The sequence below is a fragment of the Balaenoptera acutorostrata genome, chromosome 1 (assembly GCF_949987535.1).
Source record: "Balaenoptera acutorostrata chromosome 1, mBalAcu1.1, whole genome shotgun sequence".
NCBI classification, from domain to species: Eukaryota; Metazoa; Chordata; class Mammalia; order Artiodactyla; family Balaenopteridae; genus Balaenoptera; species Balaenoptera acutorostrata.
In genome coordinates, this window is record NC_080064.1 from 75,277,994 (window position 1) to 75,303,888 (window position 25,895).

General features: G+C 38.6%; 1 protein-coding gene across 3 annotated transcripts in view; it reads left to right on the forward strand.

The window, feature by feature from the left end:
- DNAI3 (dynein axonemal intermediate chain 3) overlaps positions 1 to 25,895 on the forward strand; it is a 101,145-nt gene that overhangs the window by 36,576 nt on the left and 38,674 nt on the right. For 2 of the 3 annotated variants that reach the window (XM_007173031.3, XM_007173032.2), the window contains 9 exons: positions 552 to 701; positions 1,761 to 1,960; positions 7,067 to 7,183; positions 15,620 to 15,810; positions 16,567 to 16,691; positions 18,785 to 18,874; positions 20,730 to 20,816; positions 21,691 to 21,819; positions 24,588 to 24,661. In XM_007173031.3, coding sequence (XP_007173093.2) covers positions 552 to 701; positions 1,761 to 1,960; positions 7,067 to 7,183; positions 15,620 to 15,810; positions 16,567 to 16,691; positions 18,785 to 18,874; positions 20,730 to 20,816; positions 21,691 to 21,819; positions 24,588 to 24,661 — 1,163 coding nt within the window. The remainder of the gene's footprint in view (positions 1 to 551; positions 702 to 1,760; positions 1,961 to 7,066; positions 7,184 to 15,619; positions 15,811 to 16,566; positions 16,692 to 18,784; positions 18,875 to 20,729; positions 20,817 to 21,690; positions 21,820 to 24,587; positions 24,662 to 25,895) is intronic. The other variant, XM_007173033.3, reaches the window with a different exon arrangement.

Genomic DNA, 25,895 nt, shown 5'->3' on the forward strand with positions numbered 1-25,895 from the left:
ACTGAGTAGAGTTCCCTGTGCTGTACAATAGGTCCTTGTTGGTTATCTATTTTATATACAGTAGTGTGTATATGTTAATCCCACCTCCTAATTTATTCCTCCCCCCCCCTTTCCCTTTGGTAACCATAGGTTTTTTTCTGGTAATATATTTTATTTTATTTTTTAATATATTATTTTTTTTTAATTTTATTATTATTTATTTTATTTATTTATTTTTGGCTGCCCTGGGTCTTTATTGCTGCACGCGGGCTTTCTCTAGTTGCGATGAGCGGGGGCTACTCTTTGTTGCAGTGCGCGGGCTTCTCATTGCGGTGGCTTCTCTTGTTGCGGAGCGTGGGCGCTAGGCGTGCGGGCTTCAGTTGTGGCTCACAGGCTCTAGAGCGCAGGCTCAGTAGTTGTGGCGCATAGGCTTAGTTGCTCCACGGCATGTGGGATCTTCCCAGCCCAGGGCTCGAACCTGTGTCCCCTGCATTGGTAGGCGGATTCTTCACCACTGCGCCACCAGGGAAGCCCTGGTAATATATTTTAGAATCCTATTTATTTTACTGCAGCCTCCAGAAGTTCCAGAAGCACAAGAAGAATATAAAGAGCATATTCCTGAAGATATATATATTTATAAGCCACCTATCTGTAAACCATGGGTTTCTTTGGGCAGTGAAAAAGAAATTGAGGAAGAATCGGTTAAAGAATCCACAAAAGAGGTCAGCAGCTTGAATATGATGTCTAGCGGTCACCTCCCTATAGCTGAGCAACACGTATCCCCGAGGGATCAGTGTGGTTTGCTGGGTTTGCTGTGGGGATATGGGTTTTTTTGATAGAAGAATAGTCACTGTCTTGGGGGGTGTTATGGGCTGGACTGTGTCTCCCTCCAAAAGATAAGCTGAAGTTCTAAACCCCAGTACCTCAGAAAGGAAATAAGGGGGGTTTTATCCAATACGGCAGGCGTCGTTATAAGAAGACGCTCTTGTGAAAACATAGAGACACAGGGAGAACACCATGGAAGACGGAGGCAGAAATTGGAGTGATGTATCACAAGCCAAGCAACACCTAGGATTGCTGGCCGTCATGTCAGAAGCTGGGAGCAGGCAGGGAACAGATTCCGCCTCAGAATGAACCAAACCTCCAACACCTTAGTTCAGACTTCCAGCCTCCACAACCAAGAGAGAATAAATTCCTGTTGTTTTAAGCTACCTACCTAGTCTGTGGTATGTGGGTACAGCAGCCCTAGGAAACTAACCAAGTGGCATTCCCAGACCAGTCCCTGAGAGGAGCAATCGTGTGCAAGTGATTTATTATGAAAGGGCCCCATAAGAGAATAGGAAAGCAGCAGGACCGAGAGACAGAAGCCCTGCAAGGGTGCACTCTCAGACAAAAGTCTGGCAGAGCGAAGGCTTCAGCCTGCACCTCTAGGGAACTCTGGAGTGTAAAGTATACCTCAGAGCTGTCCCAAACAGAAACAAAAGAGATGGGCTTACATATGTCTCCCACCAGTCCATTGCTGGCCTGGATATAAACGGCCAGTCACTTCCTGTTCTTTGTACCTTCAGGCAAAGTGGTCCTGGTAGCTCTAGAGCATCCTCCACAGAATAGCTATAGGTAGCTTGTGGCTGTGGGAACAGAGAGCAAAGGGACCTGGAAAGGTGCACAGAAAGTACACAAAGGGGTCCAAGAGGATGTGGGCAGAGCACCAGTGTTGTCGGCCACACATCATTTTTCTCCAAAGACTCGATTGTTTCCTGTACTGCTTACATGTGTTGCAGATTACATATATGATTTCTCGAAAACGAAGTGAATTTGGTGCCCCAGTTAAGTTCAGTGACCAGAATGCTTCCAGCGTAAAAGATGCCTATATTGAATGTACAGCCTACCCAGATAAAAATTTTACCCTTAAGCAACTTGAGAGAGATGTTGGCATGCAAGTAGTCCCCAAAATCAAGGACACAAGTACTCAGACAAGATGGTAAGTATGCGATGAAGTTATATGTATTTTCAAAGGCAGTTATGGTAAAATCCAGCAACATCCATGATTACTTTGAGAGATCTGTATAATAGAAACGCATTGACAGTGATGCCAGATCTCCACAGAGTAATTCAGCTCAAGAAGATCTAATTATAAGCAACAATGCCTTTTAACAATCTTACTAGGAAAATGAAATACAAGTATATAAGACTGTAAAGATTATGAAGTGGGAAAATGAGCAATGCTGTTAATAACTATAGTACTGCTCTCAGAGAAGGGGACCTGGTCATCTCATCTGAAATATTACCATCACCTTCTAACTTGTCTATTCTACTGCCTAAGTGATCATTCTTACGAACCAAATCAGATTGTTTTACTTCACTACTGCCCAAATCTCTTCCATGTCTCCCCATCTCATCCAGAGCCGTTAGGATGACATATAAGGTCCCCCTTCCTTCATGACAAGGCACTGTCTGCCTGTCCAGCCCTGTTCCCAAACAAGCCCTCTGTGCTCTAGCCTATGAGCTACTTCCAGCTCCCAGAATACCTGCTCTTCCACGTTTTCCTGCCTTTGCCCTTGCTATTCCTCTGCATAAAATGCGCTTCATTACCTTATCCACCCCTCCTCATCCTTTAAGTTCCAGTTCAGTACCCCCTCCTCTGTGACTTCCTGGAAACTCCAGGTAGGGCTGATCTCTCTCTCCTCTGGGTTCCCACTAGAGCTTAGAGGTATCTTTATTGTAGCACTGATGACCCATATTGTATTCATCTGCTCACCTGTCTGCCTTAGATCCTGAGCACTTTGAGGCTACAAATGATTAATTAAATTTGTAATTTAATTAAAATTTATCCAGTGAATGAATTGATGTAAAATTGATTGCTGAGGGAATGCTTTGGGGACTTGAGCTCAGCTTTGAATGTTGTATAAATCTGAAGACATATTTAGCTAATCTATTCATATTTTTTAGGATTAAAAAAAGTTATTTTGAAATAATTTTAGATCTATAAAAGATAGCTACAAATGTTGAATATGATTTGGAGACATAGAGAAAGGGAAAACATCCGAGATTTTTTTAAATGACCTGAACATCTAAGGGGTGGGATGAACAGGGTCTGCATGGGACCACAAGGAGACCAGCCTGGGTAGCGTGGAGGGAGCAGCAGAGACAAGCAGATTCTCTGTGGCAGATGATAGGGAATTTTGGCAAGGTCTGAAGCAAGGGAGAGGCAAGATTAAAGCTATTAAAGTAAGATGAGCCAGGCAGTATGTATTGGAATGCAGAGGGAAAAAAAAAACCCTGGAGTTGAGGACATTGGCCAAATGGGAATCTACTGTAATTAAACCAGATAAAGTAAGGTGGTGTCAGCAAACCAAGAAGAGAGGGTGGAGAGGAGACATGTATAAATACAAAATGCTGTAACTCCCATCATTAAAGCCAACAAACAAAAAACTGTTTCAACCTTTCTGGCTATTAGCTACTTTCTCTGCTTTTTTTTCCTTTTTCTTTTTTCTTTTTTAACAACAAAACTCCTCACAGCAGTTTTCCACATTCTCTAGTTGCACCTTCTCTTCCATTCTGCCTTGAGCCCACTCTAGTCTTAACAAGGTCACCAAAGACCTGCAGTGGTCTGATTGCCTAATCCCATTTTCAGACACCCTCTTTCTCCACTTCTCAGCAGTATTTAACATGGTTGACTATCTCTCCTTCTTGGCTTATGGACAATACTCAGTGTAACCCTCCTAACTCACTGGCAGCTCCTTCTCAGTCTCTTTTACTGGATCCTTCTCCTTCCAATTTCTAAATATTAAAGGACCCCAAAGCTGACTCCTTTTGATGTTTTCTCTAACTGTGCGTAATCCCTGGGTGAATTTATTCATTCCTGTGATGTTACCTATTATCTGTTTGCCAGTGGCTCCCGAATCTATACCTTCAACCTCAATCTCTCCCCTGAACTCTACACTCATTTATTCATCTGCTTCCTTAAGTATCTAATAGGTGTCTCAAGGTTAACATGCCCCACAACAAACTTTTGATTTTCTATTTTCAAACCTGAAACTCCCTGAATCTTCCTCATCTCAGTAAATGGCACTGATCTTCTTGTAATTACTCAGACCCCAAACCTTGAATTTTCTTGGGTCTATCTTCAAAACATATTCACTGCTATCACCTTGGATCAAGCCATGATCATCTCTTGCCTGGATTGCTGGAATGCACCCTAACCGGGCTTTCTCCATCCATCCTTTTCCTCCTATGTTCTGTTCTTCATAGAAGAGCCAGACTAATCCTGTTAAAATGCAAGTCATATCATGTCCCTGACAAAAACCATCCTATGGCTTCCCATCCTGAAGGAACCTACAAGGCTTCATGTGATCTAAATTCCATCTGCCCCTCTACCCTCATTTCCCACAACTCCCCTGGTTCATCCATTCCAGCCCCACTGGCTTCCTTGTTCCTTGAATTCACCAAGCATTGTCTCTCTTCTCTCACCTTTGCCTCACCACCACTTAGAACTGAAGATCCATGAGACTGGAACTTTGTCTATTTTGTTTACTTCTATATCCCCAACTCCTAGGACAGTTCCTGGCACATATTTACTGAATGGAGGGGGAAAAGGAACCAAGGAAGGGAAGGAGGAGGAGAAGGATCAAGTGAAGGAAGAATGTGCAGAGTCACTGACTTGAGTTCAATGTTCAGAGAAGAGCCATGAAATATACAGTGAGAGAGGCTGTGACCAGGAGAATCATGGGTCCTCAGTGTGGACCATAGTACAAAACATGCTTTTCAGATCTCTGTGAACCAAAGGATCAGGAACCATGAAAATGTAATGTTAAAGTTAGAGCACATGTACATAGGTACCAGGGGTCAGGACAAGACATGGGTCAGAAACCAGGGAGGCAGATAGACAGGCCAAACCAAAAGAGATGAAGAGAAAGACAAGGATTGGTGGTCAAGTCTCAGCAGAGAATTAGGACATCAAAGATCATTAAACACCAAGAAGTGAGGGTAAGACAGGAAAGAGAGAGGTGATTCATTAGTACAAAAGAAACTTAGATTTTGAGAAAAATTTCTTAGTCAAGACAACTAGAGATTTCTATTTTTCTACCAGAGTGCAGAAAAGTGAAAAGAATGAGTCAGCCAGGGTAGACTCAGGAGGTAGACTCAGAATGGGAGAGTGAACTTCTAACAACAGGGACCCTAACCACAGGACTTTAGATTTATTAGGCTCTCAAATGAATGTTGACTGATAATGATGAACAGTTGTTTCTATGTAGACGGAGGGAATAGATGAGAAATAGCGGCAGGTCTTGACCCACAAAGTAGGGTGGTGGGGGGAGTAAATCAAAGGGAATTCAAGTGGTTCAAATCCAGGTGACTTGGGAGAATGCTGGTACCACTTACTAAGATCAGAAATTAGGTGGAAAAGATGGGATATATGATTGTGATGGAAGAAGTAAAAAAACAAAATCAAAGATGAGGTTCAAAGAGTAATGACAATGAAAGCAAATGTTTACAGTGTCCTTACCACATACCAGGCATTCTTCTAAGTATCAATACTTTGCACACATCAACTCAATTAATCCTCATAACTGCCCTCTGAGGTAGGCACCATCTCCATTTTACAAACAAAGAAACTAAGACAAAAAGAGGTTAAAAATGAAAGCTCAATGTTTAGAACATAATTTAAATTTAAAGCAATAATGACTAGATCTGCTGAGAAACAACAAAGCAAATCACATTTTAAAAAATAAGAGTGACTCAGTCATATTGCTACTTTGATGAAACCACCAGGCACCATATAATTTCTTACTTAATCCTACCTGGAGGGTACTAGTGTGGGATAGAAAATAAAAGGTGACGCTAAGATCTGAACCCAAGTCTCTGGTTCCAGCACCAACATTCTTTCTTTCCATCACCCTGTCTTCTGCTATGGATACTGATCTAGGCAGGGAAAAAAAGAATGAATTGTTCAATTAAATATAAACAAAACTCTGTTTACCACTCTGTTTGATTACTCTCCATTAATATACTTGCCTCTCAGAGACATTTTCCTGACATTTGTTCAACAACACAGATTAAATACAACCTAATTTTTTTGAGCACTTAAAATGTCCTAGGCACTGTTTTAAAAGCTTTGCATCTATTAACACATTCAATCCTTACAATGACACTGTGAGCTAAGGACTTTCAGAATTTCTTTTAGGGATGAAGAACCAGGCACAGAGAGGTTAAATAATTAGCTCTGGGTCACATAGCTAGTAAGTGATAGAACCAGGCTTCAAAGCCAGGCAGCCTGTCACCAGAGTGCACTCTCTTAAGGACTTGCCATATGATCTTTCTACAGCCCCGCACCCTAAGATCAAGGAGCTCACTCAGTCTAGTGGGTGAGACTGACAAAGCCCAGAGGTACAATACAATGTGTTGTGTTCAAGGGTGGAGGTGAACACTGAGAGCAGACTGGATGGAATAAACTTTCTCCCAGAGATGGTGCTGCCATTACTGCCAAAATGTAACTTGTTCCAGGTTTTGTATATTTAGAGCAGAGTTTCTCAACCTCAACACTACCGGCTGGATAATTCTCTGTTGTGGGAAAGCTGCCTTATGCACTCTAGCGTCCCTGGGCTCTACCCTCTAGATGCCAGGAGCTCTTCCCAGTTGTGACAGCCAACATTGTTTCCAGACATTACCAAATATTCCTGGATTGAGAAGATGGAACAGGATCGCACTGGTTGAGAAACACTGATTTAATGAAATGAAGAAAGAATGATACACAAATGTGACAAAATGTTAATAATTAATGAATCTGGGTAAAGGATGTATGGAAATTTCTTATACCCTTCTTACAACTTTTCTGTAAGTTTAAAATGGTAACTAAATATTTTTTTTACAATAAAGAGCTTGTTGATTATGTCAAAGAGAAATTCACAAATACTTCAAATGGCAGCCAACATCAGTTGTCTAGGATAAAGAAAAAATTCAATATGTAGAATTTAAGTATAAAATAATATCCTAATATTGTCACAGAGAAAAATCTTTTCCCTGTTATGACCTATATTTGCTTGTCTTTGATCTAACTTTTGGTATTCGATTTCTTTCAATATATTAGGACATATCCCAAAAATGCTACTACACAATATTATCCAAGAGAATTTTCGGAAGAAGAAAAAGAGGCACTGGGACAATCAAAGACTTTGACTGAGTTTCTTAACAATGTGTCTATAAGGTAAAAATTGTATATTAAATTAAAAAAAATAAAACATAAAATGTATATGTTTACTTATAATAATAGGTCTTAAAAAACAACTCCATACCTGGTGTACAGATAGAAAGTCTGAAGACAGTTATCAGATACTCATGAGCATGTGACACATTCTACAGATTCTCAGTCTTTCTTTCCCTTCTATTGCTAAGCAACATGCTAGACCTTCTAAGCTAGGGCCACACCAAACAGTGTCAGCCTGGAAGGTGTATATAGTTGAACATGTGAGGATGTTTTCCTAACGGCAAATTAACATTTATTTACCATGGTTTCCTTTAAGTCTTTTTCTTCACTCCTCAGTCCCCTTCTTAGCTTCATTGATTTTTACAGGATTACAAAGGTGAGGATGTTGTGGATGTTGAGGATGGTCATTACCATGATGATAGGAATTTACAAAAATACCTTTTAAATGAGAATCTGAAGTCAGTTCAGATGTAATTTTTGGATATGTCACCCTTATCTCTAATTCCTGTGTTGCTGCCACTCTTACTGGCTCTGAAAGAGAGGTGTCTTTAAAATGCCCCCTACACTCATATTCAGGCCCTAGGCAGACCCTGGGGACTTCTAAACCAGAGAAAGAGTTTGAAGGTCTCATCAAGTTGATATCAGAGTTCAGATAAGTGGAGCCAATGGTGGACATGTCTACCAGTTGTACCAATAGGTTGGTTACCATTTCCTCCCAAAATTAAAGATTTGGTAGACAAGTTCATATATAGCCCAAGTTAAGCTCTTTTATTTTTATTTTTAAGAAAACATTTTAAGATTAAATGTCTTGAAAATTCCTTGTGACGACCTAGAGGGGTGGGATGGGGAGGGTGGGAGGGAGGCCCAAGAAGGAGGGGGATATAGGTATACATATAGCTGATTCACTTTGTTATACAGCAGAAACTAACACAACATTGTAAAGCAATTATAATCTAATAAAGATGTTAAAAAAAAAAGAGAGAAGAAAATACCAACAACTCTCAAAAGTTGTTACCTATGCCTAGAGAGAATCTGGTTCAAAAATTCACTAATTACGCAAAGAGAGCTTATTAACTATTTGCCACTCACTTACAGCAGGTGTGCTATAGTTTTTCCTATGTAGACAATTAGAAAGAAACCAGAAAACCTGAGGTTTCTTTTCCTCCTATCAAAATTGAGTAATTATTAAAATTTTTCCTAAGGACATTAAAAATGAGAAGACTATGTACAATCAATTTCAAGGGAATAAATGGTCTATAGCCAATTCTCAATTATCTACATTGTGTATTATCTTTATTTATTTTTTTAATATTTATTTATTTGGCTTCATCGAGTCTTAGTTGCGGCAAGCTGGATCTTTGCTGCGGCACGCGGGCATGCGGGATCTTTAGTTGCAGCATGCATGTGGGATCTAGTTCCCTGACCAGGGATCCAACCCAGACCCCCTGCATTGGGAGCATGGACTCTTAGCCAATGGACCACCAGGGAAGTCCCTGTATTATCTTTAGACGTGGGCTTTTATTCTTCCCTTTCAATTGCCAAGCTTATAAGGGGAGGGATGGTAAACAGCTTCATAATTCCCTCCTTGAGATGTGGGAAGGAGGAGCCAGAACTATAAGAAGAAAGACGAAAATTGGTACAGGCATTTTAACAGCATTGGCCAAGGATAAATAAGAAACCACATTTACATCACAGCCATGCTTCCCACTCTAGAACTGTTTAAGGTTTACTTAATTTTTTAAGATTAAAATAAGCCTCGTTTTGTTCTGGAAGAGAGCTCTTTTAGAAATGAGTTCTTTCCTTCGCATAGAATTTTGTCCAGAACAAACTTAAGGCAAGCATTATTTGCAAAAGAAGAAAATGATCTGAGAGGAGAGAGAGAAACTTCAAGGGGATTCTCAAAGCAACTAAGAAACGTTTGTTTTGGGGTTAAAAAAACAGCGATACCCATGGGCTTTCACTCAGACAACAAGCTTTGCCAGCCTCCAGTTCATCACTCTCAGGAACCACGTGGTAGAGTGCACCAAAATCAAGAAACAGGAAACCAGAGAAAAGGTGTTGTCTTCACTTCTCCCTTGTGAACTACTCCCTTGTGAATTACTCCCTTGTGAAGACAGTTGAGGCTGAAACAGAAAGAAATGATTTTGAAAATGCTAACAAATGCTTCTGCTTGAAACTGGGCTTAAACCTCGAAGCTGCGGGTTGTTCATATGGTTGTTCAAACACAGGGTTGTTCAAACTTTAATGTGCATATGGACCACCTGGGCATCTTGTTAAAATGCAGGTTCTGACTAAGTAGGTCTGGGGTGGAGCCTGCCGCTTTGCATTTCTAACAGCTCCAGGTCATGCTGATGCTGCCGTCCTAGGAAATGCATCCAGTTTGAAAGATGAAGTACAAGAAGAATTTAGCCCAAAGAGTATTCAATTACGCAGTGAATGGTAGTGTAATGATTAATGACACAGGTATTAAATGGTACCCTTATTTAATATGTTAGGAATATCTATTAGGATACTTACTGCTTATATTTAATTATCTAAATAAAGGGTTTTTTTCTTATTTTAGGAAATTCATAATTGAAAACCACTTTCAACTTACTACATTTATTTAAAAAACCAAGTTGTTTGGACTTTCAGTCATTAGGGTGAAATCTTGGGTGGCATTCTAATTTTGGGAAAGCTCCTAGAGGCCTTGGGAGGAGGCTGAGCTTTCAAGCCTAAACATATAAAGGGACAATAAACATTATAGTAACTTATAAAACAGGAACTTGTCAAGCCAAGTTCCCTAGACTAAGAAGAGCACCAAGACTGTTTTTTAAAGGAGCAACGTTAGTATTTTTAGCAGGATAATTCTTCATTTTAGGGACTGTCTTATGCATTGTGGGAGGTTTAGTAACAGAATTAAACACATTAGCACCTCCCAGACACTCTGACAGCTAAAACCACCACCCCCCCACACCACACACACACACACACACACACACACACACACTTCTAAATTCCAAATCTCCCCTTGAGAATATCTTATTTGTTGTTTTAAATTGTATATAGTATAATTATTATATATATTAATATAATAATTATATATATGTAAATACAATAATTAGTATACATGATCATTTGGTACTGAATATGGCTAAGAAAATTGCCTTTTCTATCAGTTTGGAGTTTTCAAAAAGCAAATGAGATCAAGTTCAAAGTAGAAGTTTACTGAGAAGTTCACTGTAAAAAATAAAGGGAAGGGAAGCAGGATTGAACAGGGAGAGCTTCAGACAAACTCTCAGCCAACCCAACAGGAAGCTGCAGAGGAAGACAACCTGTTGGAGGTGTCCTGCCAGGCACAGAACTGGCAGGCCCTTGTGCCCACAGCTGCCATGCTCAGTCTTTTTTTTTTTTTTAAGTTTTTTTTTTTAACATCTTTCTTGGAGTATAATTGCTTTACAATGTTATGTTAGTTTCTGCTTTATAACAAAGTGAAACAGCTATACATATACATATATCACCATATCCTCTCCCTCTTGTGTCTCCCTCCCACCCTCCCTATCCCACCCCTCTAGGTGGACACAAAGCACTGAGCTGATCTCCCTGAGCTATGCGGCTGCTTCCCACTAGCTATCTAGTTTACATTTGGTAGTGTGTATATGTCAATACCACTCTCTCACTTCGTCCCAGCTTACCCTTCCCCCTCCCCACATCCTGAAGTCCATTCTCTACATCTGCATCTTTATTCCTGTCCTGCCACTAGGTTCTTCAGAACCATTTTTTTTTTAGATTCCATATATATGGGTTAGCATACAGTATTTGTTTTTCTCTTTCTGACCTACTTCACTCTGTATGACCAACTCTAGGTCTGTACACCTCACTACAAATAACTCAATTTTGTTTCTTTTTATGGCTGAGTAATACTCCATTGTATATATGTGCCACATCTTCTTTATCCATTCATCTGTCAATGGACACTTGGGTTGCTTCCAAGTCCTGGCTATTGCAAATAGTGCTGCAATGAACATTGTGGTACATGTCTCTTTTTGAATTATGTCTTTCTCAGGGTATATGCCCAGTAGTGGGATTGCTGGGTCATATGGTAGTTCTATTTTTAGGTTTTGAAGGAACCTACATACTGTTCTCCATAGGGGCTGTATCAATTTACATTCCCACCAACACTGCAAGAGGTTTCCCTTTTCTCCACACCCTCTCCAGCATTTATTGTTTGTAGATTTCTTGATGATGGCCATTCTGACTGGTGTGAGGTGAGACCTCATTGTAGTTTTGATTTGCATTTCTCCAATGGTTAGTGATGTTGAGCGTCCTTTCTTGTGTTTGTTGGCAATCTGTATATCTTCTTTGGAGAAATGTCGATTTATGTCTTCTGTCCATTTTTGGATTGGGTTGTTTGTTTTTTCGATATTGAGCTGCATGAGCTGCTTGTATATTTTGGAGATTAATCCTTTTTCAGTTGCTTTCTTTGCAAATACATTCTCCCATTCTGAGGGTTGTCTTTTCATCTTGTTTATGGTTTCCTTTGCTGTGCAAAAGCTTTTAAGTTTCATTAGGTACCATTTGTTTATTTTTGTTTTTATTTCCATTTCTCTAGGAGGTGGGTCAAAAAGGATCTTGCTGTGATTTATGTCATAGAGTGTTCTGCCTATGTTTTCCTCTAAGGGTTTTATAGTGTCTGGCCTTACATTTAGGTCTCTAATCCATTTAGAGATTATTTTTGTGTATAGTGTTAGGGAGTGTTCTAATTTCATTCTTTTACATGTAACTGTCCAGTTTTCCCAGCACCAGTTATTGAAGAGGCTGTCTTTTCTACATTGTATATCCTTGCCTCCTTTGTCATAGATTAGTTGACCCTAGGTGCGTGGGTTTTTCTCTGGGCTTTCTATCCTGTTCCATTGATCTATATTTCTGTTTCTGTGCCAGTACCATACTGTCTTGATTACTGTAGCTTTGTAGTATAGTCTGAAGTCAGGGAGCCTGATTCCTCCAGCTCTGTTTTTCTTTTTCAAGACTGCTTTGGCTATTCAGGGTCTTTTGTGTTTCCACACAAATTGTGAAATTTTTTGTTCTAGTTCTGTGAAAAATGCCATTGGTAGTTTGATAGGGATTGCACTGAATCTGTAGATTGATTTGGGTAGTATAGTCATTTTCACAATGTTGATTCTTCCAATCCAAGAACATGGTATATCTCTCCATCTGTTTGTATCACCTTTAATTTCTTTCATCAGTGTCTTATAGTTTTCTGCATACAGGTCTTTTGTCTCCTTAGGTACGTTTCTTCCTAGGTATTTATTCATTTTGTTGCAGTGGTAAATGGGGTGTTTCCTTAATTTCTCTTTCAGATGTTTCATCATTAGTGTATAGGAATGCAAGAGATTTCTGTGCATTAATTTTGTATCCTGCTACTTTACCAAATTCATTGATTAGCTCTAGTAGTTTTCTGGTAGCATCTTTAGGATTCTCTGTGTATAGTATCATGTCATCTGCAAACAGTGACAGCTTAACTTCTTCTTTTCCGATTTGGATTCCTTTTATTTCTTTTTCTTCTCTGATTGCTGAGACTAAAACTTCCAAAATTATGTTAAATAACAGTGGTGAGAGTGGGCAACCTTGTCTTGTTCCTGATCTTAGTGGAAATGGTTTCAGCTTTTCACCATTGAGAACGATGTTGGCTGTGGATTTGTCATATATGGCCTTTATTATGTTGAGGTAAGTTCCCTCTATGCCTACTTTCCAGAGGGTCTTTATCATAAATGGGAGTTGAATTCTGTTGAAAGCTTTCTCTGCATCTATTGAGATGATCATATGGTTTTTCTCCTTCAATTTGTTAGTATGGTGTATCACATTGATTGGTTTGCATATATTGAAGAATTCTTGTATTCCTGGGATAAACCCCACTTGATCATGGTGTATGATCCTTTTAATGTGCTGTTGGATTCTGTTTGCTAGTATTTTGTTGAGGATTTTTGCATCTATGTTCATCAGTGATATTGGCCTGTAGTTTTCTTTCTTTGTGACATCTTTGGCTGGTTTTGGCATCAGGGTGATGGTAGCCTCAAGGAATGAGTTTGGGAGTGTTCCTCCCTCTGCTTTATTTTGGAAGAGTTTGAGAAGGATAGGTGTTAGCTCTTCTCTAAATGTTTGATAGAATTCACCTGTGAAGCCATCTGGTCCTGGGCTTTTGTTTGCTGGAAGATTTTTAATCACAGTTTCAATTTCAGTGCTTGTGATTGGTCTGTTTATATTTTCTATTTCTTCCTGGTTCAGTCTCAGGAGGTTGTGCTTTTCTAAGAATTTGTCCATTTCTTCCAGGTTGTCCATTTTATTGGCATATAGTTGCTTGTAGTAATCTCTCATGATCCTTTGTTTTTTCTGCAGTGTCAGTTGTTACTTTCTCTTTTTCATTTCTAATTCTGTTGATTTGAGTCTTCTCCCTTTTTTTCTTTTTTTTCCACCCACCCTCCTTCCCCCCCTCCCTTTTTTTCTTGATGAGTCTGGCTAATGTTTTATCAATTTTGTTTATCTTCTCAAAGATGTTCCTATTACCATTTTCTTAATTGTTTTGGGTTTGTTATTGTAGATCTTTTCCTTCTCTTGTGTTTCCTGCCTAGAGAAGTTCCTTTAGCATTTATTGTAAAGCTGGTTTGGTGGTGCTGAATTCTCTTAGCTTTTGCTTGTCTGTAAAGGTTTTAATTTCTCAGTTGAATCTGAATGAGATTCTTGCTGGGTAGAGTAATCTTGGTTGTAGATTTTTCCCTTTCATCACTTTACATATGTCCTGCCACACCCTTCTTATGGGGATTCCCTTGTATGTTATTTGTTGCTTTTCCCTTGCTGCTTTTAATATTTTTTCTTTGTATTTAATTTTTGATACTTTGATTAATATGTGTCTTGGCATGTTTCTCCTTGGATTTATCCTGTATGGGATTCTCTGTGCTTCCTGGACTTGATTGACTATTTCCTTTCCCATATTAGGGAAGTTTTCAACTATAATCTCTTCAAATATTTTCTCAGTCCCTTTCTTTTTCTCTTCTTCTTCTGAGACTCATATAATTCGAATGTTGATGCGTTTAATGTTGTCCCAGAGGTCTCTGAGAGTGTCCTCAATTCTTTTCATTCTTTTTTCTTTATTGTGCTGTGCAGTAGTTATTTCCACTATTTTATCTTCCAGGTCACGTATCCGTTCTTCTGCCTCAATTATTCTGCTATTGATTCCTTCTAGAGAATTTTTAATTTCATTCATTGTGTTGTTCATCATTGTTTGTTTGCTCTTTAGTTCTTCTAGGTCCTTGTTAAACGTTTCTTGTATTTTCTCCATTCGATTTCCAAGATTTTGGATCATCTTTACTATCATTACTCTGAATTCTTTTTCAGGTAGACTGCCTATTTCCTCTTCATTTGTTTGGTCTGGTGGGTTTTTACCTTGCCCCTTCATCTGCTGCGTATTTCTCTGTCTTCTCATTTTGCTTAACTTACTGTGTTTGGGGTCTCCTTTTAGCAGGCTGCTTGTTCGTAGTTCCCATTGTTTTTGGTGTCTGTCCCCAGTAGGTGAGGTTGGTTCAGTGGGTTGTGTAGGCTTCCTGGTGGAGGGGACTGGTGCCTGTGTTCTGGTGGGTGAGGCTGGATCTTGTCTTTCTGGTGGGCAGGACCATGTCTGGTGGTGTGTTTTGGGGTGTCTGTGAACTTAGTATGATTTTAGGCAGCCTCTCAGCTAATGGATGGAGTTGTGTTCCTGTCTTGCTAGTTGTTTGACATGGGGTGTCCAACACTGGAGCTTGCTGGTCGTTTAGTGGAGCTGGGTCTTAGCATTGAGACGGAGATCTCTAGGAGAGCTCTTGCTGATTGATATTATGTGGGGCTGGGAGGTCTCTGGTAGACCAATGTCCTGAACTTGGCTCTCCCACCTCAGAGGCTCAGGCCTGACACCCAGCCAGAGCACCAAGATGCTGTTGGCCATACGGCCAGGTACATCGTGGGGAGCTTCTAGCCTTTTGGGAAGTCTAAGGTCTTCTGCCGGCATTCAGAAGGTGTTCTGTAGGAGTTGTTCCACATTTAAATGTATTTTTGATGTATTTGTGGTGAGGAAGGTGATCTCCACGACTTACTCCTCCGCCATCTTGAAGGTCCCCCCACCATGCTCAGTCATTGACTGGGAGAAAGCATGACCTTGGCTGGGAAACTGAGGCAAGTTGTGATGATGCTAGAGGCTGTCAACTAACAACTTCCTGGCACTAGAAGCAGTTCTGAGTAGCACACTATCTTGAATTATTTTTCTCTTAAGTCATTTATTTCACACAGGATTAATCATTAGTTACCAAATACAATTGAGAATACTTTTTCTTTCAGTATAAATGAAGCAGGAGGAGCTGCTGAAAGACGTATCACTGAATATTAAAATCCAACATCTTGATTTCTTTTTTTTTTTCTTTTACAAAATAGTGTTGAAATAGCCCTGCAGCAAAATGAAATCATGAATACATTTATTAATGACTGGAAAATCCTGGCAGAAGAAGAAGGTACCTTTGGGGACAAGACTGATACCCACCTGAAAGAGTACCAGTCCTTTACTCACCTGCATAACCTAACGGAGAAGATGATCACCTGTGTCTCCTGGCATCCGATCATCTATGGTGAGGCAGAATCATGACTGGGATTCCCTTCTGGGATGACATTGAAATAATCTGTTGCTTTTATATGTAGAATTGCAAACTAGCTCACTTTCCATGAGACAACTTCCATTCCTGAGTGCAGGCACCTGCCAAGCACTTTCTGCGCCTTCTCTCCATCATGTGTCCTCCCAGCTACCTTGTGGGACCACATTGTGGTCTCTACTTTATAAGGAGAGGACCAGAGCTCTCAGGAAAGTGACTGGCTCAGTTCACCCAGCTGGTGCAACGCCAAATCTGGAACTTCATTCCCCCTGACTCTCAGCTTACTGGGCAGGATAGGAGATACACCTCCTTTAAAGAGCTCAGCAGCCAAGGGGATAGGAATGTGTGAGGGTGGAACCATGGACAGAGCCATCTGTGCCCTCTTTCTTCTTCCTTTCCTGCCCAACATTGGCCCTCTCCTCACAAAAAAGAACAAAAAAAGAAACACAACACATCTTTTTTTCTTACTAAGTCTTCAAAGTTCACTGTTTATTTTGTGAACATCTCAATTTGGTCCAGCCACAGTTCAAGTGCTAAATAAGTGACACATGGCTACTGGCAACCAATGTATTAGACAGTAGAGCTCTAAAAACACTCTTGGTCTCCTGTAGAATATTTTTACACAAGTTTCATCAAAATGGAAATGAACAGTGACTGTGTAGGAAAACAAAACCTAAAAACACTTCTCCATGCACAGTTGCTGCAGATTTTAATCTCTAGTTGTGTTTCTATCAGGGCTAATAGCTGTGTCGGTGGCTGTACGACTCTCCTTTGAAGAGAGGGTCCACTTTTCTGGTAAACTATTGCTGCAACCATCACTGATTCTTTTCTGGAGTTTCTCCGATCCCATACATCCTCAGGTAATGAAGGAGAGTCATCCACATGTTCTAAAAATTTTAACTACTACTTTCACATATATTTAGCAGTTTTAATTGCAAAATACTTTATAATCACTTAATGTTGTAAACTCCTATAAAGCTAGGCTTTCTTCAATTCAGAATTTGTCATCATTCAATTTGAGCAAAATTTAAGTTTACACTTAGTTTATTGAAAAGATATATTGAACAAATCAACATGTTATTTTAAAAAAAACATTGTAAGAGGAATGTTCAATTGATTTTAAAGAGCAAACTCTTTTATGGACTTTATTTAGGTACTAATTGTTCAAATGCAAAGAGATTTTAGTTTCACATGGATTTCCTTAATTCCAAGGATCACCAGTAGGAGATGGTAATGAGTAAAGATGACTGTGTGGGAGACAGTGGGGAATGGTGGGGACTGTGGCCCTAGAGGGTACCCAGCCCATCCATGGGAACAGCTACTCTTCTGCTTTCCTTGCCAGGTGGTCCCACTTGTCAAGAGAATCCAGCAATTTTGTGTGTGATCTCCCAATTTTTAAACAGCTTCAACTAAAACCAAACCAAAACACACGGCAGTCCAAATAAAATAAGGCTAAAGGCTGGGTTTGCCCCTGCAGTGTTCAATTTCCAATACCTGCTCAAGATGAGTTCTGCTTAGGGGGAGGGTGCTTTATAGTGTTAGATTAAGTTTTTTCAACATACTTAAATATAATATTTTGTTTTTATAAAGCATTATGTAATTAAGGCTTTCCCTAATAAACCCTAGTGTCCCCTTATTCCTTCTTCCCTAATTCATCTGAATTAAGGCAGTTTTACTGTTATAGGGTCTAGATGCTTTTTCATAGATACAGAGATCAAAATGACAGATATGTCATTCTTCCTTGTCAGCCTACTTACCACAGGTATGGTGCCATTCTGTCACTGGTGTTTTCTATCATCTTCCAGCAGTGTAGAACTACTCTTCACTCCATGCCATGGAAGTGTGGCTGAACCTCCAGGCAAATAGAAAGAGGAAAGAAAGACTCTCCTTTCCTCTATTTTTGTTTTAATAGAAATGTTATTTATTTATTTTAGTTTCTTAAGGAAATCAGTAATCAGTTTATTAAGATAGAAATTCCATATAAAATTTATAGTTTTGTTAAATATACTTATAAAGTTAATTATATTCTATTTATTTATTTTTATTAAAAAAAATTTTTAACCTTTCCTCTATTTTGAAGAATAGCTTTAAAAAGACACGCAAACAATTTCTTAAAGATATGATGCAAATGATTAATTTTGTCTTTGTTCTAATCAAAACTATAGGAAAGTATTAAAAGATTACATTTTCAAAAGTAGAGGTTTCTCTAGAATCCACAAAGTACCAAATAAACCAACATAATTCACCTCAATTCCAATTTGAAATCTTTAGCTCAGTGGTGGCAAACCAGTGGCCTCTGGGGCCTGTATTTTTGGCTGTTATGTTTAAAGAACGGTAACCATGCAAGTGTTTAGCTTGGTGGTAACACAGTAGCTAAGGTGCTAACTATGGTTAGTATATCTATTTCCTCACACTGGTGTATTCCTTGCAGGGCTTCCTCCCTACCCTCCAGGCACTTGGTTTTGTTTACCTTATGGGTTCTGCATTATTTTAAAATTTGTAATATTATCACTGGCAACGCCGCCGTTTTCTCTTTTTCAACGCATTTTATTTTTGAGTGCTCACCTCTGTGCCAGACTAGGTATATACAGCAGGGAAAAAATCATACAAATATCCTGGCCCCCAGAGTTTGCTCTCCACACTTTTTAGAAACACTGATTGCATAGTCTTTTTATTTATGAAAAATTATAACATGCCCCAGCAATGACCCACAGAGGGGAAGGGAGGGGAGATTGGGTCCCCTTGAGAAACTACCTGCTCTCATATGCATGATCAATGTCCAGAATAAAATTCAGCAAAAGCAGCTTCCGATCCAGAGGTAGAATTCTGGGAATGGAATTCATGTGCATGTTTCTTATAAATAGCTATAAAATTAGACTTTTGACTTTATTATTTCTAGCCATGATCTTAATAAATTTCCTCATTCTCTCTTGAATTTGGGGGTTTACCTTAGTTAATGCTGGAAAGCCCAGATGACATCTTCTGCTTCCAGTTCTGTCCAAGCGACCCTAATATCATTGCTGGAGGGTGCATAAATGGGCAGGTACATATGGCTTTTTTTTCCAGTTCTTTATGAATTTAGACAGCATTCTGTAACACATTTTGACTGGTAGTTTTTTTAACTTAAGGGTTCAACTCAGCAGAGGGAAGGCATGTCAATTGTATGCCAGTCACCATGCCAGGAACTGGGGTATGAAGATGTGTTAGACATGGTATCTGGGCTCAAGATGTCCACAGGGTAACCCAGTTATGATCTGACCCTGGAAGAAAACCGGGTCAGATCTATTTGTGTTGCTGGGATAGAACCACACATTGTACAAGATTCCAGGGAAGAACAAAAACCATAAGCATAATACCTCTTGGTCAAGAGCCCTCTTCTGAAATTTCCCTAGAGGTAGGAGTTAGGGAATGATCTAGAATTTAAACAGAATTCTCTGGAAAACATACCTATATCACTGAATTTATGTGTGTATAATTTGATATCCTATTTGATTTTTTCTTTTTTCTCTTTTAAGTTATCTAATTTATATAAAATTTAGATTCTATCTTCCAATTGCCTGTTTCTCCAAAAGAGCAAAACAAAAATCTTATAGCTATTATATGATCAAAGTTTAAATTCATTGTGATACAGTGAGTTTGACCATTACAAGGGTATAATGATTTTTTATTGTGTGGCTAGGAAAACTTTTAGGTAGTTGAAATGTAAATGTCTGCATCATCCATGCCCATTTATCCAGAACCCTAAGAAAACTAATTTTTTTCCTCGGTTTTATTCAACAATAACTGGTGATCTAGTGAGGACCCAGAACACATCCTCCAAGCCCTGCAAATATTGCCGTTTTTACTCATTGAGAAGGTGACACAACTTTGTTTTAGAATATTTTAGAAAAGCAAATGCTGAAAATAAAACTATTCACAATTCTGCGATCCTGACATTTTGTTTACATTTTAGTGTACTGAAATGACTTTTAGTCATTGAAAATTATTCTAATTTAATGTTGCATATTCTGCTTTGTTCTGATTTTTCAAAAAATGACCATCTGTGTATATGCAAATTCAGAGTTGGCCGTAATATCCAATTAAATAGAAATCATCGTTTCCTAGCCTTTTGAACAATTTTGGGTGTTTGTACTTCATTCTGGAGAACAGACTGCTTTCTCCTGCGTCTAAAGCAGGTGTCCCCACATTCCCTAAAACAGAGGAAGAACTCTTCCCAAAGCAGAGAGAATTGCATTATGCCTATCTTGGATTTAAAAAAACAAAACAAAAAAACAAAAAAAAAACCCCACTAGCATTTATTAACACAAGCACAAAAATCAAAGTGCTGAAAATTCTTTTAAAGACAAGACAACGTTATTAAGAAGAAGGGGAAAATCCTGAATAACAGGATGGAGAAGTAGGAACAAATTAAGAGTAACAAAATTAATAAATGTATGTGTAGCTCAAAATAAATAAAAAATATATAAAGCCAAAAAAGTAAATAAAGAGAAGAAAACATTTTTTATATAAGCTTTAAAAGTTGCTGACTCACAGGGAGATCAGCTCGGTGCTTTGTGACCGCCTAGAGCGGTGGGATAGGGAGGGTGGGAGGGAGGGATACACAAGAGGGAAGAGATATGGGGATATATGTATATGTATAGCTGATTCACTTTGTTATAAAGCAGAAACTAACACACCATTGTGAGGCAATTATACTCCAATAAAGATGTTAAAATAAATAAATAAAGATAAAAAATAAGAGTTGCTGACTTACTTAAGAGGTAGGCTAAATTTGATTATCCTCCCAAGGTGGTTGATTTATCAGAGTGCATGCAATACCAATAGGTTTTTTAAAATGTTCAAGGTGCAATTTGCTGGTTCCTGAAAGTATGTTGTAATAACATTTATTTCTGTTTTAGATTGTCATGTGGGATATTACCGCACATGCAGATCGAATAGAAAACATCAAGGCAGATGGTAGTAGAAGTAAAAACGTCACACTCAAGGTTAGCTTTTTATAACTTTTCAGTTGCAAATTTTTTCCCTTCAGGAGTTTATCAAAAAGTACACAACAGGGTTGCCAAGCTAAACAGAGACTCACTAGAAAAAAAAAAAGTGTTATTTCTTAAATCTTCACATCTGCTGTGGATGTGTTTTGAATCACTTTTATGTAGGCCCTTGATTAAAAACACCACTAAATAGGTTGTACTGTCTATCCCAGGGGTTCTTTTTTGTTGTTATTGTTGTTAAATAAAATGAAGGGACCAAGGGACTGCCTAAAGTGATGTAGTTGAAAGAGCACTGGATAGAAGGCCGATGCATCCAGCCTTTAGATCACAGTCCTGTGAGTTTGGTTATGTCCCCCACCCCCTCAGCAAGCATCCATTTTCTCGTGTATAAAACGAAGGGGTTACAAGCCTTCCGGGTAATAATACGCTATGATTTGTGAAGCTGTGGATTCTGCCAAGAGGTCTGGGAAGAGATTCCTCAGCTCCCAACTCACTACTCACCCACCATTTGCACATCTTCACCCCCAGTCCTTCAACCTGAGCATCACGGGTCTCTGACCAAGAAACCATGGGATGTGGTTTTCTGTGCACTCACAGAAATACTCCTTCAAAAATGGGATTTCATTGGTTCTTTAGGGAATGGGTCAGTCATTCTTGTTAAAAGTTTAGAGATAAAATCTTAGACTAAACTGAAGTAGAAAGAAGATAATCTTATTATCTAACTATATAATACATAGAAACACTAATTTGTGTTTTTCCTTGAACTGGTATTTCTCCAAATTATTGATTTTAATTGGAATGATAAGTAAAGTATGAGTTGCTTCATCAGCTCTCTGAAATTAGCACATAACTTTCTTGTAACATTTTACAGCCTATGTTTCTCCTTGAACCAGAGAGTAATAAAGAAGCAATGTATATCAGACACTGTGCAGTCTCCTCAATAGAAAATGGACATAGGAAAGTTATTACAGATATACATTGGCTGCCTGACACATTTGAGGTGAGTCTTGATGGCTTCATACTTTTCTCCTGCTGGCTTGTAAGTTTTTCGAAAATTTTATTCAAAGAGGATGTTTCAAGTCAACAATTCATTTGTATTTTAATTGTGAAATAACCAGAAACCACACGTCACACAGTTGTGTCACTGTTGACAGACCAAGATCAGACTTAGGGATGATAATAAGGCCAATGTGTCAACTTCAGTGCTTTATAAAAATAAAAAATGTAGGTGGTATTAACTGATATAATACAACAGTGGAGAAAATGAAGGTTGTAAAAATAGAGTGCAAATATTTTACACCCTTAGCCTTTGCAAATTTAAAGTTTATGATTTCAACTATTTAGAGCATACAACCTTGAACATCTGCGACATGTAGTAATGCGTCATTTTGCAAGGCAGTCTTGAATTGAGTGCATCATGAGGTTGGTAGGTGAAAACTATTTGTGCAGTGAGTGAGCCCAGCTGACTGCCTAGCGTCTGTGCTACAGTATGGCTTTGTGGTTCTTTACTTGACCCACAACGGCTGGTGTTTGTGAATTTGAAAACTAGTAAGCTTCCCAAATGTTTCCCTCAAGGAACTAAGAGTCTACTATGTACTTTGAAAAACTAAAAGGTCAGAATATCAAAGAATATTCTGAAAACTTAGTGTTATGAAAGGTGATTAGCCCTTCAAGATATTCAAATGGATTATGCAAAAGCACAATTACTTTTCAAAGTTATAATGGACCAAAATAAATACAACAAATCAAAATAGAATATCGTATTTCTGGATTCTGTAGTTTTCTAAGCTAATTAATATTGAAAGAAATTCAAAACATACACATGTAAATTTTTAAATTAAAAAATAAAGAGCAAGTAGCAAAATGAAGAAAAATATTTGCCTCAAATATGGTAAATACAAATTTTCCAGTAAATAAGCTAAAGATATATACTGAAAAACAATTAGTAGATAAACAGGAAAATTATTCAGACTTTCTAATATCAAAGAAATTAATAATAAAGGAACAATAATGTACTATTTTGGACCTATTTGATTTTTTTCTTTTCCATTGGACCTATTTAACTTTTGAATGAAATTTTCTAGTAATTTCCCATGTTGGAAAGGATGAAATGGTGAAATCAATAAACTCCAACATTACTGGTTCCAACATAAAAGTTTTAGAATACAATTTAGTCAATGTGGTTCTTAAATCATCCAAATTTTCAAAGTTTTTGACCAGTAATTCAAATTTGGGAGATTTATGCAAAGAAATAATCCAATTTGTGTCCTAAGACATACAATCGCATGCATACCTTGACAAATCATGTCAAAGTGTATCCATGAAAAAGATTGGAAAAGAATGTAAGGTAGAATTATATTTGATTTTAAAACCTTCTATTTTCCAAACTCTATAATATGATTGTGGGGTTTTTTTTAAATCATTAAAACATAAAACTCCAGAGCAAGCGCAACTCTGGAGTCTTGAACTTCCTACAACAGGGAAGCCTTATTAGAGGGAGAGGAAAGATGGGTTCTGGATTGTTGATCAATCACAGTGGAAGCTGGCAGCTGTTAAGTGATCCTGACTGGGCTCAGGCCACAGCAGTGTCAGCCAGGCTTCTAGGATCCTAGCTCCCGTGTGCCAACAGGCCTTGCCAACAGGCCTTGCCAACAGGCCTTACCACTGCTGCGCCTGTATTCTTCCTTCCACCCCTACTTTTACTGTTTATCTGCTGCTGGAACCCCCACCTTTGTTTGACCTTTTGCTCATCAATCCTACCAAGTAAGTAGGGTATTGGGGAAAGTCATGTTTCCCTATTGATTTGAGAGTAGCACCTTCATAGGTCGCCACAAAACCTTCCACCTCCTTTGAGAGCTAGCTGGTTGGAATCTTGGACCTTCTAGGACTCTAAGGATCCGCTAACCCTCCTTGGACTCCTCTGTGTGCTAGCAGAGTTGTGCCACTAATTACTAAAAGGATGCAGGCACCCCAGCATTCACTGCATGCTGTAGGTATCTAATTTAACACCAAGTCTCTTTTCTATTGATCTTACCTGCTTAACAATCTCATAAAAGCTCCCATGTTCAGCTCCACAATTCATAGTGAAAAACAGAGTGCCTACATTTCTAATAATAATGGTAATGAAATTATGATACATCATCTATATATTAAAAAACAGAATGATTTATGACTACATAGGTAAATGTTCTAACTATATTAACTGAAAGATCTTAGGATGGAAATTTATATGCATACTAACTAAAACCAATTTTAATTATTTATTTATTTATTTACTCATGGCTGTGTTGGGTCTTCGTTTCTGCGCGAGGGCTCTCTCCAGTTGTGGCAAGTGGGGGCCACTCTTCATCGCGGTGCGCGGGCCTCTCACTATCGCGGCCTCTCCTGTTTCGGAGCACAGGCTCCAGACACACAGGCTCAGCAACTGTGGCTCATGGTCCTAGCCGCTCTGCGGCATCTTCCCAGACCAGGGCTCGAACCCGTGTCCCCTGCATTAGCAGGCAGATTCTCAACCACTGCGCCACCAGGGAAGCCCCTAAAACCAATTTTAAAATGTAAAAATGTTTCTGTGAAAAAAAAGGCTGGAAAATATGTATAGCAGAATTATATTTGATTTTGAAACTTTCCAGTTTCCAAATTCTGTTTGTGTTGTTCTTTTAATAAAAATTAAAGCAAAGGAGAAAAAAATTTTTAGTGTAAAAAGCTTTGAGAAAAAAGTCATTACTATCCTAGGTACACAGAACTTACTTCCAGCATTTTTAAAAATAGATTAACAGATTGGGATCTGTCTTTGAAAATCGAAGTGGAATATCCTGTCAACTTGTCACTTGTTCGGCAGACTGGTATGTCTTATTTTAATCATTACCGAATATGTTTTCAAACAATATATTGTTTTTTTAGATGCTTATAAAATCATTGTCCTCTTCTGTTCCTTAAATAATCTTTGTTGTAGCAATTAAACCTAATATAACTAAAGGACAGAATGTTAGAGTGCTGCTGGTTTAAAAAAAATCTTTTTGTGGATACGAATATGTTGTAAAAAGAAGAATTAACTACGTTTCATGGTTGGTAATGTCATATAACATTATCTATAGTTATTCTGTTTCTTCATATTCACATATTTGTAAATTTGTAATATGTGTTGTTTACATTCAATTTTATCTCACAATTACAAAGATGACAACGTTTAATTGGGAAAGTTTCTTTTAAAAAGTGGAAGAGTTTTACATTTTTTATTGCATATTTATTACAAGTGTTTTTATAAGTAATTCAGTAACTATGTTGAAGAATGTTTATTTTTAAAAATTGTATCCCCCAATTTATAGAACTGAAAATTCAGAGTGAAGTAGGACATAAGAAGGGCAATACTATTATCTAGCATCCAAATACTGGCAAAACTTTACCACTCCAAGTAGCTTTGACCCCAATAGATATCATGACACTGTAAGTTTTAGACACTGATTGCAGCAGAAGCAGCTGTGGAGTGGCAGGTGAAGGCATAAGTAACATTAGCAGCAGCCATGGGCAGGGGGTTGGGGAGACATGATTAATCCTGTGGGCACGTATTAGGTAAGGTTCTGTGAGTGCAAGCAACAGAATTTAACTATAGTTAACTTAAGGGAATAAAATAAATTTATTGGAAGTTTATGCCAATACTGTACTACGTACTATAGCAGGTTAACTATTTTTATATTCTCAACCCTGAAAAATACGTATGGATAGAGGAAATGAGGCTTTGAAGGCAAATACATTGTCACCTGTGGCTCACTGTATACCTAGTGAATGGCCAGAATGAATGGCCAGCCCCTTCCATCTGAATGGATCGGTTCCAACCATTGTGTCACTGTTCAAGATTCAGAGTGACAGAGGAGAATCTGACTGGCTTCTGTTACATCATGTCCTTTGGCCAGGGAAGGAATGGCAGAGCACCTTGAATGACAGTTCCAACCTGACTGCATGCAACGGGGAAGGGGCAGTTCTCAAAAAACCAATTAGAAGGCTCTTGCTAAAAAAGGAGGGGGGAATTGCTGCCCAGGCAAAAACAACACATAGCACCTACACAGTCATGTGAAATAT